Below are 16,225 nucleotides of genomic sequence, written 5' to 3'. Positions count from 1 at the left end.
TCTGCTGCAGTAACTTTGGTGGAATCCCCATTTACGCGCTTAAAGGAATTTCTGTCAAAGTTATGGTGTCGGAGCGGGAGAAGCCTCGAGGAAATTCCACGCCCGATTACATTGAATTACATCGAATTTACAGCAGAGAAACAGGCCATTCGGCCCAACTGGTCCATGCCTGTGTTTATGCTCCACACGAGCCTCCTCCTGCCCTACTTCATCTCACCCTATCAGCATATCCTTCTACTCCTTTCTCCCTCATGTATTAATCTAGCTTCCCCTTAAAGACATCTATGCTCAACTACTTCACATGGTAGCGAGTTCCACATTCTCACCACTTTCTGAGTAAAGCAGTTTCTCCTGAATTCCCTATTGGATTTATTAGTGATTATCTTATATTTATGACCTCTAGTTTTGGACTCCCCACAAGTGGAAACATCTTCTCCACATCTACCCTATCGAACCCCTTCGTAATTTTAAAGACCTCTATCAGGTCACTCCTTGAGCCTTCCCTTTTCTAGACAGTGTTGACATCGTGGCATCAGAGACATTAAACCAGTGAGCCAGGACCAGAGCCAGGGAATGCTGCACCGGGTGAGCCAGATGATCTGCTCATTATCACATTGCTGTTTGTGGGATCTTGCTGTGTGCAAATTGGCTGCCGCGTTTCCTACATTACAACAGTGACTACACTTCAAAAAAAAACTTCATTGGCTATAAAGCACTTTAGGAACATAGGAATATAGGAACAGGAGTAGGCCATTCAGCCCCTCGTGCCTGCTCCGCCATTTGATACGATCATGGCTGATCTGCGATCTAACTCCATATACCTGCCTTTGGCCCATATCCCTCAATACCTTTGGTTGCCAAAAAGCTATCTATCTCAGATTTAAATTTAGCAATTGAGCGAGTATCAACTGCCGTTTGCGGAAGAGAGTTCCAAACTTCTACCACCCTTTGTGTGTAGAAATGTTTTCTAATCTCACTCCTGAAAGGTCTGGCTCTAATTTTTAGACTGTGCCCCCTACTCCTAAAATCCCCAACCAGCGGAAATAGATTCTCTCTATCCAACCCTATCCGTTCCCCTTAATATCTTATAAACTTCGATCAGATCACCCCTTAACCTTCGAAACTCCAGAGAATACAACCCCAATTTGTGTAATCTCTCCTCGTAACTTAACCCTTGAAGTCCGGGTATCATTCTAGTAAACCTACGCTGCACTCCCTCACTTTCAGACTCAATTTAACAGAATAAGTTCATAATTTGACTTTCACTTGCGCATTCCCTGTGCTGACGTCAACAGACGGTTTCCTTGCCATAGATGCCCCTGCTCTGACTAACTGCGCATTATTTATTGCCTTATTGCTGGGGGGGCAACATTTACAGCATCACCTCTTGTTAACAGGACTAGTGAGTGAAGGACACACGGCCTGTACTTTATAGCTTGAATCAGTGACTTATTATTGGATCTGTCCAGAATTAATGGGCCTTGTTATGGTTCAGAGCGATGCTGAGCAGAGGCGATAATGGACTTCCAGCTTTTACATAAGTGTACACTGCACGACAACCCAGCAGGTTTTATGTTGTGACTAAGGTTTGACAATGTTAATGATGAGCCAGTTCTTAATAATCATGTGACTTTACTGAGTATTTTAGTCTTAAAGCTGTTATTAAATCATTTTAAAATGCCCAAACTACATAGAATCTACAGCACAGAAACAGGCCATTCGGCCCAACTGGTCTATGGCGGAGTTTATGCTCCACACTTCACCCTACTTCATCTCACCCTATCAGCATATCCTTCTATTCCTTTCTCCCTCATGTGTTTATCCAGCTTCTTCTTAAATGTATCTACACTATTCGCCTCAACTACTCCTTGTGGTAGCGAGTTCCACATTCTCACCACTCTCTGGGTAAAGAAGTTTCTCCGGAATTCCCTACTGGATTTATTAGTGACTATCTGATATTTATGGCCCCTAGTTCTGGTCTCCCCCACAAGTGGAAACATCTTCTCTACGTCTACCCTATCAAACCCCTTCGTAATTTTAAAGACCGCTATCTGGTCACCTCTGGCTTCCCTTTTCTAAAGAAAAGAGCCACAGCTTGCTCAGTCTTTCCTGATAGTTGTAGTCGTTCCTAATTTATAGGCCGGGAAATTCCTCGGAGCTGCTCCCACTCCGCCTGCGTCACTTTACGGCCGCACTTCCAGCAAAGTGGGATAAGCTCCGAGGAATTTCCCAGACACAGCGTTTTTTAAAACTGAAGCCCGGAAATTACCGTGTGTGATATTAGCAGAAGAATGAATGCTTAATGAGTGTTTGTGGAACACTCCTCAACCTGCCATTTCAATGCAGGCCGCAACCAAGACTTGAGCATCTAATGTAGGCTGACACTTCAGTGCAGGGTGGAGGGAGTGCTGCACTGTCAGAGGTGCCGTCTTTCGGAGGACACATTACCCAAGGCCCCATCTGCCCTCTCAGGTGGATGTAAAAGATCCCACGGCCACTATTTTGAAGAAGAGCGGGGGAGTTCTCCCCGATGTCCTGGCCAATATTTATCCCTCAACCAGCACCACTAAAAAGCAGATTATCTGGTCATTATCTCATATATTGTTTGTGGGGCCTTGCTGTGCACAAATTGGTTTCCATGTTTGCCTACATAATAACAGTGACTACACTTAAAAAATAAGTCATTAGCTGTGAAACGCTTTGGGATGCCCTGAGGATATGTAAGGTGCCCCATAAATGCAAGTTCCATCTTCTCCTTTCTTTTTAACTCATTTGTTTTAAAATTCTTAATGTTTCCACCAAAACAGCAGGCAAAGGAGTGTCATACAATAACAACAAGTGGCTTTTATATATTCTTTTACACTGATTAGTTTTCTCCCTTCTCCTTAGCTCACCCCACACACCTTTCTCTGGTTCAGAGGCCTAGAAGGTCAAGCTGCTGCCTGGTTCACTGCACGGTAGCCAGACACCCAATAAGATGCGAGAGAATGGTGGCCCACAGTGAGCTGCCCTCCCATTCTCCGGCCCCTGGTCACTGACCCCCTCCCCGGAATACGGAATTCACTGGGCAGGGAACGGTGAGCACAATCCTGGGTCCTCTGACAATCAGTGCACCGCATTCCCAATCACTAGGGAATTCTGATAGTTTCAGCCACTGTCTTTGTTGAGCTTTGGAAACTCTTTCCACATCTCATGTTTCCCATTTTCCTCTCCTTCTGGTTCGCTGTACCCTTTGGTGATCTTTGTTCACAGGAGGTTTCAAACATAATAACAAAGGGCCAATAAAAATATTGGCGTGCATTCATTCTCCGTGAATTGTTTTTGAAATAAGATTTTGTTTCTCCAGAATTTTCAATAGTCCCCGGAGGTTCATGAGTTCTTCTTCTGTGAATATGACTGGAAAATCGTAATAAGTTGGTAAAAGGTTTTAAGTCTCGGTTTTAACCTTGTCTTTTGCAGTGCTCTGTGACCTGTGGGGAAGGAGTAAAGAATCGCAGCGTCCTGTGTTCGAACAACACCAACATGACGTGCAGTTTTGAGGTGAAGCCAGACGCGAAAAGCCGATGCAACCTGAAGCCTTGTCCCCTCCGTAGGCCAGGATTCACCCCACACGACTGGTCTGGAAGTGGAGCTTCCAGCAAGGAGCTGTACAATGAAGTGGGTTTCAATCTGAACTTTGGCCCCAGCAAGCCAGCCCAAGAAGACAATTCAAACCAAATTGTTCACGTCCCCAACCCCCATCCATCCAACCTCAATCCAGAGACTCCTCGGCCACATCCATCTGAAGATAGCGGGATTAATAACCATATCGTTGAAGGTGATTTCACCGTCGAGAGCAGTGAGGACGAGGATTCCTCAAAAACGAACGTGTTTGTAGATGATTTCTACTACGATTATAACTTCATAAACTTCCATGAAGATCTTGACTATGATCCAGAAGACAGATTAGATGTCGAAGAGGAAGAGAAGACAGGTGAGAACATTGAACATAAAGAAGGAATTTTAGAAACAAATAACATTTCAAACGATGTTTGGGGAAAGATACCTAACCCAAGAAAGGATAGCACTTTAGATGAAAGGCCAGGGCCAGATAGGTCAGAGAACATTCATTCAGGCCCCACAGCCAGTGGAAAATCCTTCAGTCAGGAGGAAGTAGAGGCAAAAATTAATCAATTTACAAATGCTACCTCAAAAGCAAACTTAGTGGATATTCGGCTTAGTGAAGAGCATTCTTCTGAGTATCTCAGAGTGACAGAGGTCACTCCAAGTAGATTATATGACACCGATGGTGAAGATGGTGAAGAACTGTACAAGGAAGATGAGTTGCTGCCTGTCCGAAATATAACAACGCACGACGTTAATGAAATGATAAATCCAGGTTCTTCATCGATTGATGATCAGGGCTCCATTCGTAATCCTCATTACGACAGCTCCCCATCAACACTAATCACTACCTCATCACCATACAACAATGTAAACATTCCTAATACTTCAGAAACCAGCAACCCCACATGGAAGGAGGAGCATCCTGTAGATGAACAGAACATTGAAGACTACGACACTAGTGATCATGGTGCAAGCAATAGTGAGCAGGGCCGTCAATATAATGAAGATAGTGAAGGTTTTGCACATCCTTCAGACAGTGAAGAACAAGAAAGGAATCTAGAATCAAGGGAGAATATGGCTGATGGGAAGACTAACCCTTTGGAAGACGTGGAGAGAGCTGAGGAGGATGTGCATGAGGATATAAGTGAGGAATCCCCAGTCCCAGGTGTCACATTCAGCAATAGTCATAAACGAAGTGATTTGGTACATGTTGATAACAATCAGTACCCACATCGTGATGTATATGACACCAATGATGAAAATCCAGATTTTATAGTTAATAAAAACCTTAACTATTGGGGAAACCTCGACAGTCCCATCTCCATCATTGGCACTGTAACTCCAACACCTTTGACCTTCATTGATCCGAATGACATTCCTGTTTCGGAAATGATATATTGGTCAATGAAGCAAGGTCGAACCATGCCAAGCACGCCAAGCACGCCAGACTGGCACAGTTCAAGTGGTTCTTTCAGATTACCAGGAAAGCTTGAAACCTCTCCAGGGAATGTGATCCTATCAGAAGAGCCTGACTATTATAATAACCGAGCAAATGTGGATTTCCACCATGATTCTTCTTCAACGCAAACCTCCCTGTTTTTGACACCAGGTTCAGCCATGTCACAGCCATTGACGTTACCAGAAGCAAGTCAGCCACCAGGAGTATCAACATCTCCAGTGACCTTCGCACCCCCACCAAATCTGGACTTTCCACTACAAACACGGAGTACAACTGAGGGAATCCTCTCAAAGAGTTTGAAGTCAATTAAGGCAACCCACTCGAGCCGTTCATTTGCTCACACCGTGCCCCCACACTTGAGGCTGTCAACAGCGAAACCTCCAACTTCAGCACATGCACATCAAGAAAGAACAAGGCAGGTGGAACCGCCATCACCAAAATCTGTACAAGGGAGCGCCACAAGAACTACTACCTCTTCTGCTAAAGGTGTCTCTAGTTCTAACCTGTCAGCAGCTACCTCGGTAAGACCTACCATGTATTTAAGTACGTCGCTGATGTTAGCAAAGAACACTCAACAGTTGGCCACTGCTCTTCCTGTGGGCACTCCTCCTTGGACTGCCATCCTGGTGCCACCAGAGCGGGTCTCAACAACAGTTTGGCCCGATGTGGACTCGAATGAAACAACAACAGCTGCTTTATTAACGAGGTTGAAAGCTGGGCATGAGTCTGACGGGCGCAGTGCAGAGGATCGTGAGGCAGTTGGTAAAACTGACCCGGGGGGTACTGATTCAGAGGTCAGGAATGACTCCCTGAGCGCGACGGTCGCCGCCCCTGAAATGCGTCTCCCCGCTGTCTCCAGACACACCCCTCTTCCAAAGCCAGCGCTGGCAGTTCATGCTACTCCAACCAGCCCAATGAAGGAAGCTGCCATGAACCGGGTCCCTGGGATAAACGTGGATTCCAATGCCTATTGGACGGTGGGAAACTGGAGTGAGGTAAGTATCAGGGTTTAACCCAACAAGCAGCAACCTTCAAAACATTTTTGATCAAGGAATGAACACACATTTACATGTCAGAACAGATCTTTATTTCCTCTACAAATACACTAATATTTAAATAAGCTACCCCCACCCCCCCTGACCTACCTCTTCCCGGGCTGGCCTGCTGTTGAGCCAGTCCGAGGCCAGCGAGCCGCCCCATGGAGTGTCCATTTTGTGCCCACAGCCCAGGGGATGGGGGGGTAGGGGAGGGACATGGTACGCTCAAAATGGCTTCCCGTCGGCTGTGATGGGGGGGGGTTCTGACCGATGGTCAAAATCTATCCCCCCCAATAAAAAAAACTCTTCAACTCAGTGACGTGACAGCAGTAAATTTTCATTCAGAAATCTAAGGGACGAAGGAAGACCCGTAGGGATGCATGCCACCGTGATAGAAAGTGGCAGGAGAGATGTGATAAATCAAGATGGAATAGGTGAGAACGAGCGTGTGTTTTGAGATTCTGTAGATTGTTGAGACAGTCAGCCTGCTCTCCACCCTCATCATAATGTTACAAGTTCACCCTGCCCTCTAATCCAGATGTTGAGCCCTCAATTGCTGGCAGCAGTATTACTTCAGAGGGGCGGGCGGAGCTTAGGCGCATTTTTTTATCTCCCTGCAAAAATGTTTTAGATATTTTGCTTTCAACTTCTTCATAATAAATAGGTGGGAAAAAAAAACCTCAGCGGCTGCTGGGAATCTGAAATAAAAGCAGAAAAATGCTGGAATCGCTCAGCAGGTCAGGCAGCATCTGGAGGGAGGAAGCGTAGAACCATAGAAAAGATACAGCACAGAAGGGGGCCATTCGGCCCATCGTGTCCGTGCCGGCTCGAAGAACAACCAGGTGCCCATTATAATCCCACCTTCCAGCACCCGGCCCTGCAGCTTACAGCACTTTGGGTGCAGGTCCAGGTACTTTTTAAAAGAGTTGAGGGTCCCTGCCTCTACCACCAACCGAGTTAACGTTTCAGGTCGATGACCTTTCAATTCTGCCGGCTGCCCCACAACCTACCAATCTTACACAAGTGGGTCTCAAACAGGCTTTAGGCCCTTTATTTGCATACGCACAGGGCCTAACGCCTGTTTCAGGCGTGGGTAAAGGACGCCTCCTAACTCAATATGGCGGGTGGCACACTTCCAACTGGAAATGTGCGCAGACTCCCTGCCCGGCGTATTGGGACTGTAGTAGACCGAGCAGCGCTCAAACAATGGGCACTGCACGGACCAATTTCTAGGCCTCTATATCTGCCCCACATTCACTATCCCTGTCTTTCTCTGCCCCTGCCATTTTTTTTAAATTCATTCTCGGGATGTGGGCAAGGTCGGCATTTGTCACCCGTCCCTCGTTGCCCTGAGCACAACAACGTCAATGACTTGAGGTTATATTGCGCCTTTTAACGCAGGAAAGCGTCCCAAGGCGCTTCACAGGAGTGCAATCAGACTCAAATTGACACCGAGCCAAAGAAGGAGGTATTAGGATGGGAGACCAAAAGCTTGGTCAAAGAGGGTCTTAAAGGAGGGGAGAGAGGTAGCGAGGCGGAGAGGTTGAGGGAGGGAATTCCAGAGCTTAGGGCCGAGGCAGCTGAAGGCACGGCCGCCAAATTTCTAAGTCCACCATTTAATAAAATATAGTTGAGCTTTTTCCCCAGTAATACAACCGATGGAATGTTGGGTAAGTCATGACAAGTTCATGTCCCATTGTAGCTACTTTTTGATATGCGCGGCCATTACGTTTCAGTTTTCGCAGAAAAGCCAATTGAATTGTGGAATCCAAAACGCTAGTGAAAATCCTGAAATCCAATGCAGTAAAAGGGAATTTAACTAAATTTAACTGTCTTGGTGCAGAGGCCTTGGTCATAGGCTTTTATCCAGGGATGTTTCCCGGTTTTTTTTGAAGCTCGCTGTCAGCTTTTCTGATTTTGTAGGTTGGTTTGTGTGGGCCTATCATCTGCCGCTGGACCACCAGGTTCTGGCATTTACGGGAAGGATGTGCCATGAATTGAGTCCAGTAACTGTTTCAATGTGTTGTACAGTGCTCGACTACTTGTGGAATGGGCGCCATATGGAGAGCAGTGCATTGCAGCACAGGTTCAGACAGCAACTGCGACAGGACAAAGAGACCAGTTCCTGCTCGAAGATGCTACATCCGGCCCTGCTCAGCCTGGCGTGTGGGCAACTGGAGTAAGGTAAGACCCTCATTTCCATTCAGTACCTCCAGCTTAATGCAACGTGGGATGTGAGATAGTTTATGCAATAGACTGATCGATCCCAACTGAAATAATCCAGCAACACAATTGCTTTAGGCAAACAGCTTGATTTGTTTATTTGAGTTGCTGGTTTTAAAGATGTAGAACTCTAGGTCTTAATTGAATTATATTTTGCCGTTTTTGATGTTATCTCATTCCTCCACTGGACTGTAACACCCTGCACTGGACTGTAACACCCTGCACTGGACTGTAACACCCTGCACTGGACTGTAACACCCTGCACTGGACTGTAACACCCTGCACTGGACTGTAACACCCTGCACTGGACTGTAACACCCTGCAGTGGACTGTAACACCCTGCACTGGACTGTAACACCCTGCACTGGACTGTAACACCCTGCAGTGGACTGTAACACCCTGCACTGGACTGTAACACCCTGCACTGGACTGTAACACCCTGCACTGGACTGTAACACCCTGCACTGGACTGTAACACCCTGCACTGGACTGTAACACCCTGCACTGGACTGTAACACCCTGCACTGGACTGTAACACCCAGCACTGGACTGTAACACCTTCCACGGGCCTCTCACACACCCTGCAGCACTCCCCCACAGAGTTCTGCTCTCTAATAGTCTATTGTACTCCATCACGCTCCAAGAGAGCTTCCATCAATCCGATATGCACCATAGCACTCTGACACACCACAACACACTATCACACCACAACACACTATCACACTGTAATGCATCACAGCTCACTGTCACATTTCAACACAGGTTGCATAGACTGGGCTTGTATTCCCTCAAGTATAGAAGATTAAGGGGTGATCTAGTTGAGGTGTTTAAGATGATTAAAGTATTTGATGGGGTAGATAGAGATCAAATGATTGTCAGTACGGGAATGGCTATTACACATATTTCCTCTGGTGGGAGAGTCCAGAACAAGGGGCCATTCAGGGGTGATGTCAGGAAGCATTTCTTCACACAAAGGGGAGTGGAAACCTGGAACTCTCTCCCCCAAAAAGCTATTGAGACGGGGGGTCAGTTGAAAATTTCAAAACTGAGATTGATAGATTTTTGTTAGGTGAGGGTATTAAGGGATATGGAACCAAGGCGGGTAAATGGAGTTAAGATACAGATCAGCCATGATTTAATTGAATGGCACACTTTCACACTCTAACACACCATAGCTCACTATCACACTCTAACACACCACAGCTCACTATCACACTCTAACACACCACGAGAGTATCATTTGGTTTCACAGATAATTTCTAGCAAATCTGTGCTGGTTCGCCTCTGACTTTAAACTGAGGAGACGGCTGCTCTTGGTGGCAGGATTTATTTTTGCAGTGATGCAAACACTGTGATTAATTAGCTGTCAGGTTTGGCAGCTTAGTCTCCTCATCTCTCCCACAGGAGCTCTCTTAATTCTCACATATGAAAGTAGATATTGATTCCTTTGGGCTGATCCATTTTATCCTTATTATGAATCCAATTCCTTAAATCTTCTAATCCGTACCTTTCTTATTTTGTTATGTTGTTTTTAGAGTTTAAAAAGTTTATAGTTTTCTTCTCCCCTCCCTCCCCCTGATTCTCGCTGAGGTACAGCTCCACAGATGGGAGGTCACTTTCCAGAACCTCACTCAAGTAGCCGTTCTTCAACTTTGTGTCTTCATTGTCCATTCCGCCGTGGGTCGAGGCATTACAGTCGAGTCCTACCCAGCCCTCACAGGATGTCTGTACCCATGTAGGTGTTATTGCATGGTGACGTGGAGCTGGACACAGGAGCGCTGAGCTTGATCACCAGTTGAAAGTGTTCTTGCTGCTGTCACAATGTGGTACAGTTCGTGACGAGTTTCACTGAGCATATGTGTAACAGCCATTCCCGTACTGACAATCATTTGATGATGGGCAGAGATTGTTACCAGTTCGGTGGCACTGCCCTTCCACAAACACTTTTTTTTTCCCTCTTACGTGTCTACAGAAATAGCAAAAATAAGCGACAATGAAATCGAGGTTAAATGAGGTCCCAGTTAGTTTAATGCTTTTGAAATGTTAATGGCACTTGACATTTCAGTAATTGTCCCTACATGACATCCTGTCACAAAAAATCCATCTCAGTCCTGACCGGCTAGCTACTGTCCTGTACGTGTTTCAATGTGAGTAAAAAGCTGAATTTTGGCGTGCCGTATAATTTTTTATTATAACTAATGGGTTATTTTAATTAAGGTTTCCCCTTTTTTACTCATATTTAATTCCCTTTTGTTCTCTGCTTGGCTTGACACGACTGCGGATGTGAGTGAGGGCAATGGCCTCTTTCCAGCTCTCCAATAGCCCCACTAGGCAGCACCATGGACTATGAAGGAGTGATTATCCTCGCCCATTTATCCTACTCTTTCCTGGGAGATGCCTAATCCTTTGTTTGACACTTCCCTGTTTGACTGAGCAGAGCAGGACTCAAACCTCTGTTCATTCCCACCTCATCATCTAATTATAAGCGCACTAATGCTCAGCATCACCCAGCTCTCCCAACCCCTTCCCATTCACTCCCACTGTGTAAAATCCCAATGGACCCAACCCCTTCCCATTCACTCCCACTGTGTAGAATCCCAATGGACCCAACCCCTTCCCATTCACTCCCATTGTGTAAAATCCCAATGGACCCAACCCTTCCCATTCACTCCCATTGTGTAAAATCCCAATGGACCCAACCCCTTCCCATTCACTCCCATTGTGTAAAATCCCAATGGACCCAACCCCTTCCCATTCACTCCCATTGTGTAAAATCCCAATGGACCCAACCCCTTCCCATTCACTCCCACTGTGTAGAATCCCAATGGACCCAACCCCTTCCCATTCACTCCCACTGTGTAGAATCCCAATGGACCCAACCCCTTCCCATTCACTCCCACTGTGTAGAATCCCAATGGACCCAACCCCTTCCCATTCACTCCCACTGTGTAGAATCCCAATGGACCCAACCCCTTCCCATTCACTCCCACTGTGTAGAATCCTAATGGACCCAACCCCTTCCCATTCACTCCCACTGTGTAAAATCCCAATGGACCCAACCCCTTCCCATTCACTCCCATTGTGTAGAATCCTAATGGATCCAACCTCTTCCCATTCACTCCTATTGTGTAAGATCCCAATGGACCCAACCCCTTCCCATTCACTCCCATTGTGTAAAATCCCAATGGACCAAACCCCTTCCCATTCACTCCCACTGTGTAGAATCCCAATGGACCCAACCCCTTCCCATTGACTCCCACTGTGTAGAATCCTAATGGACCCAACCCCTTCCCATTCACTCCCACTGTGTAAAATCCCAATGGACCCAACCCCTTCCCATTCACTCCCATTGTGTAGAATCCTAATGGATCCAACCTCTTCCCATTCACTCCTATTGTGTAAGATCCCAATGGACCCAACCCCTTCCCATTCACTCCCATTGTGTAAAATCCCAATGGACCAAACCCCTTCCCATTCACTCCCATTGTGTAGAATCCTAATGGACCCAACCCTTTCCGATTCACTCCCATTGGTTAGAATTCCAATGGACCCAACCCCTTCCCATTCACTCCCATTGTGTGAAATCCCAATGGACCAAACCCCTTCCCATTCACTCCCATTGTGTGAAATCCCAATGGACCAAACCCCTTCCCATTCACTCCCATTGTGTAAAATCCCAATGGACCAAACCCCTTCCCATTCACTCCCACTGTGTAAAATCCCAATGGACCCAACCCCTTCCCATTCACTCCCATTGTGTAGAATCCTAATGGATCCAACCTCTTCCCATTCACTCCTATTGTGTAAGATCCCAATGGACCCAACCCCTTCCCATTCACTCCCATTGTGTAAAATCCCAATGGACCAAACCCCTTCCCATTCACTCCCACTGTGTAGAATCCCAATGGACCCAACCCCTTCCCATTGACTCCCACTGTGTAGAATCCTAATGGACCCAACCCCTTCCCATTCACTCCCACTGTGTAAAATCCCAATGGACCCAACCCCTTCCCATTCACTCCCATTGTGTAGAATCCTAATGGATCCAACCTCTTCCCATTCACTCCTATTGTGTAAGATCCCAATGGACCCAACCCCTTCCCATTCACTCCCATTGTGTAAAATCCCAATGGACCAAACCCCTTCCCATTCACTCCCATTGTGTAGAATCCTAATGGACCCAACCCTTTCCGATTCACTCCCATTGGTTAGAATTCCAATGGACCCAACCCCTTCCCATTCACTCCCATTGTGTGAAATCCCAATGGACCAAACCCCTTCCCATTCACTCCCATTGTGTGAAATCCCAATGGACCAAACCCCTTCCCATTCACTCCCATTGTGTGAAATCCCAATGGACCAAACCCCTTCCCATTCACTCCCATTGTGTAAAATCCCAATGGACCAAACCCCTTCCCATTCACTTGTATTGAATGTCTGATCTAAGTATTTATATAAAACGTTTAAACACAAATCCTCATCCTTCAAGCATAAACTATTCCTTAAATATTAGTACAGAACACTCAGTGCAGTAATTGTTGTCAACAGCTGCCAAACCTAATTGTACTTTCATAAAATACCCTTTTATTAAGTCTCCCAGTTTTCGTTTCAATTCAAGAGCCAAATTAATGACTGAATGGATGTGGGGAAAGATCTGAAAATTGGCTGCTCCTATCCCCAGTTACACAGTTCCCGATCCAAGAGGAATATTACTCAGTAGATTTGTTAAGTGTCTGTTTGAATTTATAGCTTATAAAGTTTTGGCTGAATATTAGTTATGGAAAAGTGAATTGTTGATAAGTGTAATGACTGTTCAGAGCTTCCTTCAGTGGAAAATCCGACTTTTTATTGTTCTGATTTTTTAAATTGCTTTACATTTTTTCCCACCAATTTTAGCCATTTTCCCACTGTGTACCAGTCCCTAAACAAAGAGGTTATACCAAATCTTTATAAATCACTGGTTAGGCCTCAGCTGGAGTATTGTGTCCAATTCTGGGCATCACACTTTAGGAAGGATGCCAAGGACTTAGAGAGAGGGTACACATGAGATCTATCAGAATGGTACCAGGGATGAGGCACTTCAGTTACGTGGAGAGACTGGAGAAGCTGGGATTGTTCTCCTTAGAGCAAAGCAGGTTAAGGAGAGATTTAATAGAGGTGTTCAAAATGCTGAGGGGTTTTGTTAGAGTAAACAAGGAGAAACAGTTCTCACTGGCGGGTGGGTCGTTATAACCAGAGAACACAGATTTAAGATAATTGGCAAGAGAACCCGAGGGGGGGAGGTGAAGAGAATTTCTTTTCTGCAGCGAGCTGTGATGATCTGGAATGGACTGCCTGAAAGGGTGGTGGAAGCAGATTCAATGGTAACTTTGAAAAGGGAATTGGATATATAGTTGAAAAGGAAAAATTGCAGGGGTATGGGGAAAGATTGGGACTAATTGGATAGGTTTTTCATAGAGCCAGCACAGGCACGATGGGATGAATGGCCTCCTTCTGTACTGTATGATTCTAGTACACCAACACACTGCACCATCAGGCTGCTCCAAACCCTTCCTGCTCCTATCATGGGATAGACTCTCGGGCTTGTGATGCTATGTTGACTGTTGATTACCCTCCTCAGTGCTCCAAGAACTGTGGAGATGGGGTGAAGATCCGCGACGTCCAGTGCATTGACATCAGGGACAGAAGACACCTGCGACCTTTCCACTGCCAGCCTGTCCTCCACAAGCCCCCCACCAGCCTCGCCTGCAATTCCAAGCCCTGTATGGACTGGTACATGTCATCATGGGGAGAAGTAAGTCAGCAGTAGAACGCCACTTAAAAGGTCCGTAGTTAGGTCCCAGCAGGAGTATTGTGTCCAATTCTGGGCACCACACTTTAGGAAGGATGTCAAGGCCTCGGAGAGGGGGCGCAGAGGAGATTTAATAGAATTCAAGTACCTGAATCAAATGAGTTTCACATTTCTTGTTCCGTAGTCTCTTCAAACCAGACAAAGGAAGGAAGAAACAAACCAACAAACAAAAAGGGGATGATGCTCAGAACCAGAGAATGGAGAGAAAAAAATAATTCTCATTGTAGTTTAAGGTTTAGAGATTCCAGGAATTAAAGACTAATCTCCAGGACATTGCTGCCAGCAGAAACCCAGGAGAAAAATCACAGGGGCATTAAATAAAATTGAGTTTTTTAAAAGAAATTCTCTTTGAACATTTGTTTATTAGTCATAAAAAATATCGGACATGGAAAAAAAAGGCTGTTTGACTGACATTCAAGAATCATCCAATCGGGTAACAAATTTGTTTTCCGATTGGCCTTGGGTCGGCGGTGCACTGCACGGATGGACATGTCGGGTAACCAATGGCGGGAGTGTGGAGGCGGGACCGTTGGGGGGCAGGAGGTCATGTGATGAAACTTCCAGGAATATATCCAACCAAAGTTGGCAACCCTATTGCTTATAGAGGGCTTGACAGGGTAGGTGCAGAGAGGCTGTTTCCACTGGCTGGAGGGTTTAGAACTAGGGGTCATAGTCTCAGGATAAGGGGTGGGCGATTTAGGATTGAGATGAAGAGGAATTTCTTCACTCAGAGGGTGGTGAATCTTTGGAATTCTCTACCCCAGAGGGCTGTGGATGCTCAGTTGTTGAGTATATTCAAGACTGAGTTTGATAGATTTTTGGACTCTAAGGGAATCAAGGGATATGGGGATTGGGCGGGAAAGTGGAGTTGAGGTCGAAGATCAGCCATGATCTTATTGAATGGCGGAGCAGGCTCACAGGGCCGAATGGCCTTCTCCTGCTCCTATTTCTTATGTTCTTATGTTCCCAAAACTGCCACTTTTGTTAGGCAAGGGTGTGGATGGATTATGGAGCTACAGCGGGTAAATGGAATTAAAGTGTAAATCAACCATGATCTAATTGAATGGCGGAACAGGCCCCAGGGGCTGAATGGCCTCCTCCTGTTCCTAATGTTCCTTTTCCCAGGAGGTGCAAAAAAGAAGTGCATGTATTTTGGAATTAACGTGGCAGCGTCAGAGAGGCAGTGAGGATTGCGATAGTGGAAGTGACTCTGAGCTGCAGTCGGAGAGATTCCTCTGAGGTCAGAGTTAAAGCACAGGGTTCAGGACAGTGTGGAAATGAAAATTCAATTGTTTGGCTGTTTGCTTGAGTGTTTATTATTGCGTTCTGTCTGTTTCGTGTAGTGTTCCAAAGCCTGTGACGAAGGAGAGCAGGAGAGGTTGGTTATGTGTCCAGAGTTTGGGCGTTGCGATGAAATGTTACGGCCAAACAGCACCAGGATGTGCAATGCCCACCCCTGCACCAAGTGGATGAAGGGTTCGTGGGGACAGGTGAGTTCACAGCATCAGGAGCCTACACAGGCTAATGGGTATCGAGCGTTTCTGTACAGATACTGACACACTCCCGGGGACCCCGTGTAAATACTGACACACTCCCGGGGACCCCGTGTAAATACTGACACACTCCCGGGGACCCCGTGTAAATACTGACACACTCCCGGGGACCCCGTGTAAATACTGACACACTCCCGGGGACCCCCTGTAAATACTGACACTCCCGGGGACCCCGTGTAAATACTGACACACTCCCGGGGACCTCGTGTAAATACTGACACACTCCCGGGGACCCCGTGTAAATACTGACACACTCCCGGGGACCTCGTGTAAATACTGACACACTCCCGGGGACCCCGTGTAAATACTGACACACTCCCGGGGACCCCGTGTAAATACTGACACACTCCCGGGGACCCCCTGTAAATACTGACACGCTCCCGGGGACCCCGTGTAAATACTGACACACTCCCGGGGACCCCGTGTAAATACTGACACACTCCCGGGGACCCCCTGTAAATACTGACACGCTCCCGGGGACCACCGGTGTAAATAC

The 16,225-nt window shown here is 46.4% G+C and overlaps 1 protein-coding gene across 2 annotated transcripts in view; it reads left to right on the top strand.

Annotated features, from left to right (window-relative positions):
* The window catches only part of LOC137301714 (A disintegrin and metalloproteinase with thrombospondin motifs 7-like), a 162,414-nt gene that overhangs the window by 115,454 nt on the left and 30,735 nt on the right, over positions 1-16,225 (top strand). For both annotated transcript variants that reach the window (XM_067971298.1, XM_067971297.1), the window contains exons 19-22: positions 3,460-6,060; positions 8,134-8,286; positions 13,946-14,119; positions 15,520-15,666. In XM_067971298.1, coding sequence (XP_067827399.1) covers positions 3,460-6,060; positions 8,134-8,286; positions 13,946-14,119; positions 15,520-15,666 — 3,075 coding nt within the window. The remainder of the gene's footprint in view (positions 1-3,459; positions 6,061-8,133; positions 8,287-13,945; positions 14,120-15,519; positions 15,667-16,225) is intronic.

The sequence above is a fragment of the Heptranchias perlo genome, chromosome 34 (assembly GCF_035084215.1).
Source record: "Heptranchias perlo isolate sHepPer1 chromosome 34, sHepPer1.hap1, whole genome shotgun sequence".
Taxonomy (NCBI): Eukaryota; Metazoa; Chordata; class Chondrichthyes; order Hexanchiformes; family Hexanchidae; genus Heptranchias; species Heptranchias perlo.
This window is presented reverse-complemented; position numbering and strand designations above follow the sequence as displayed.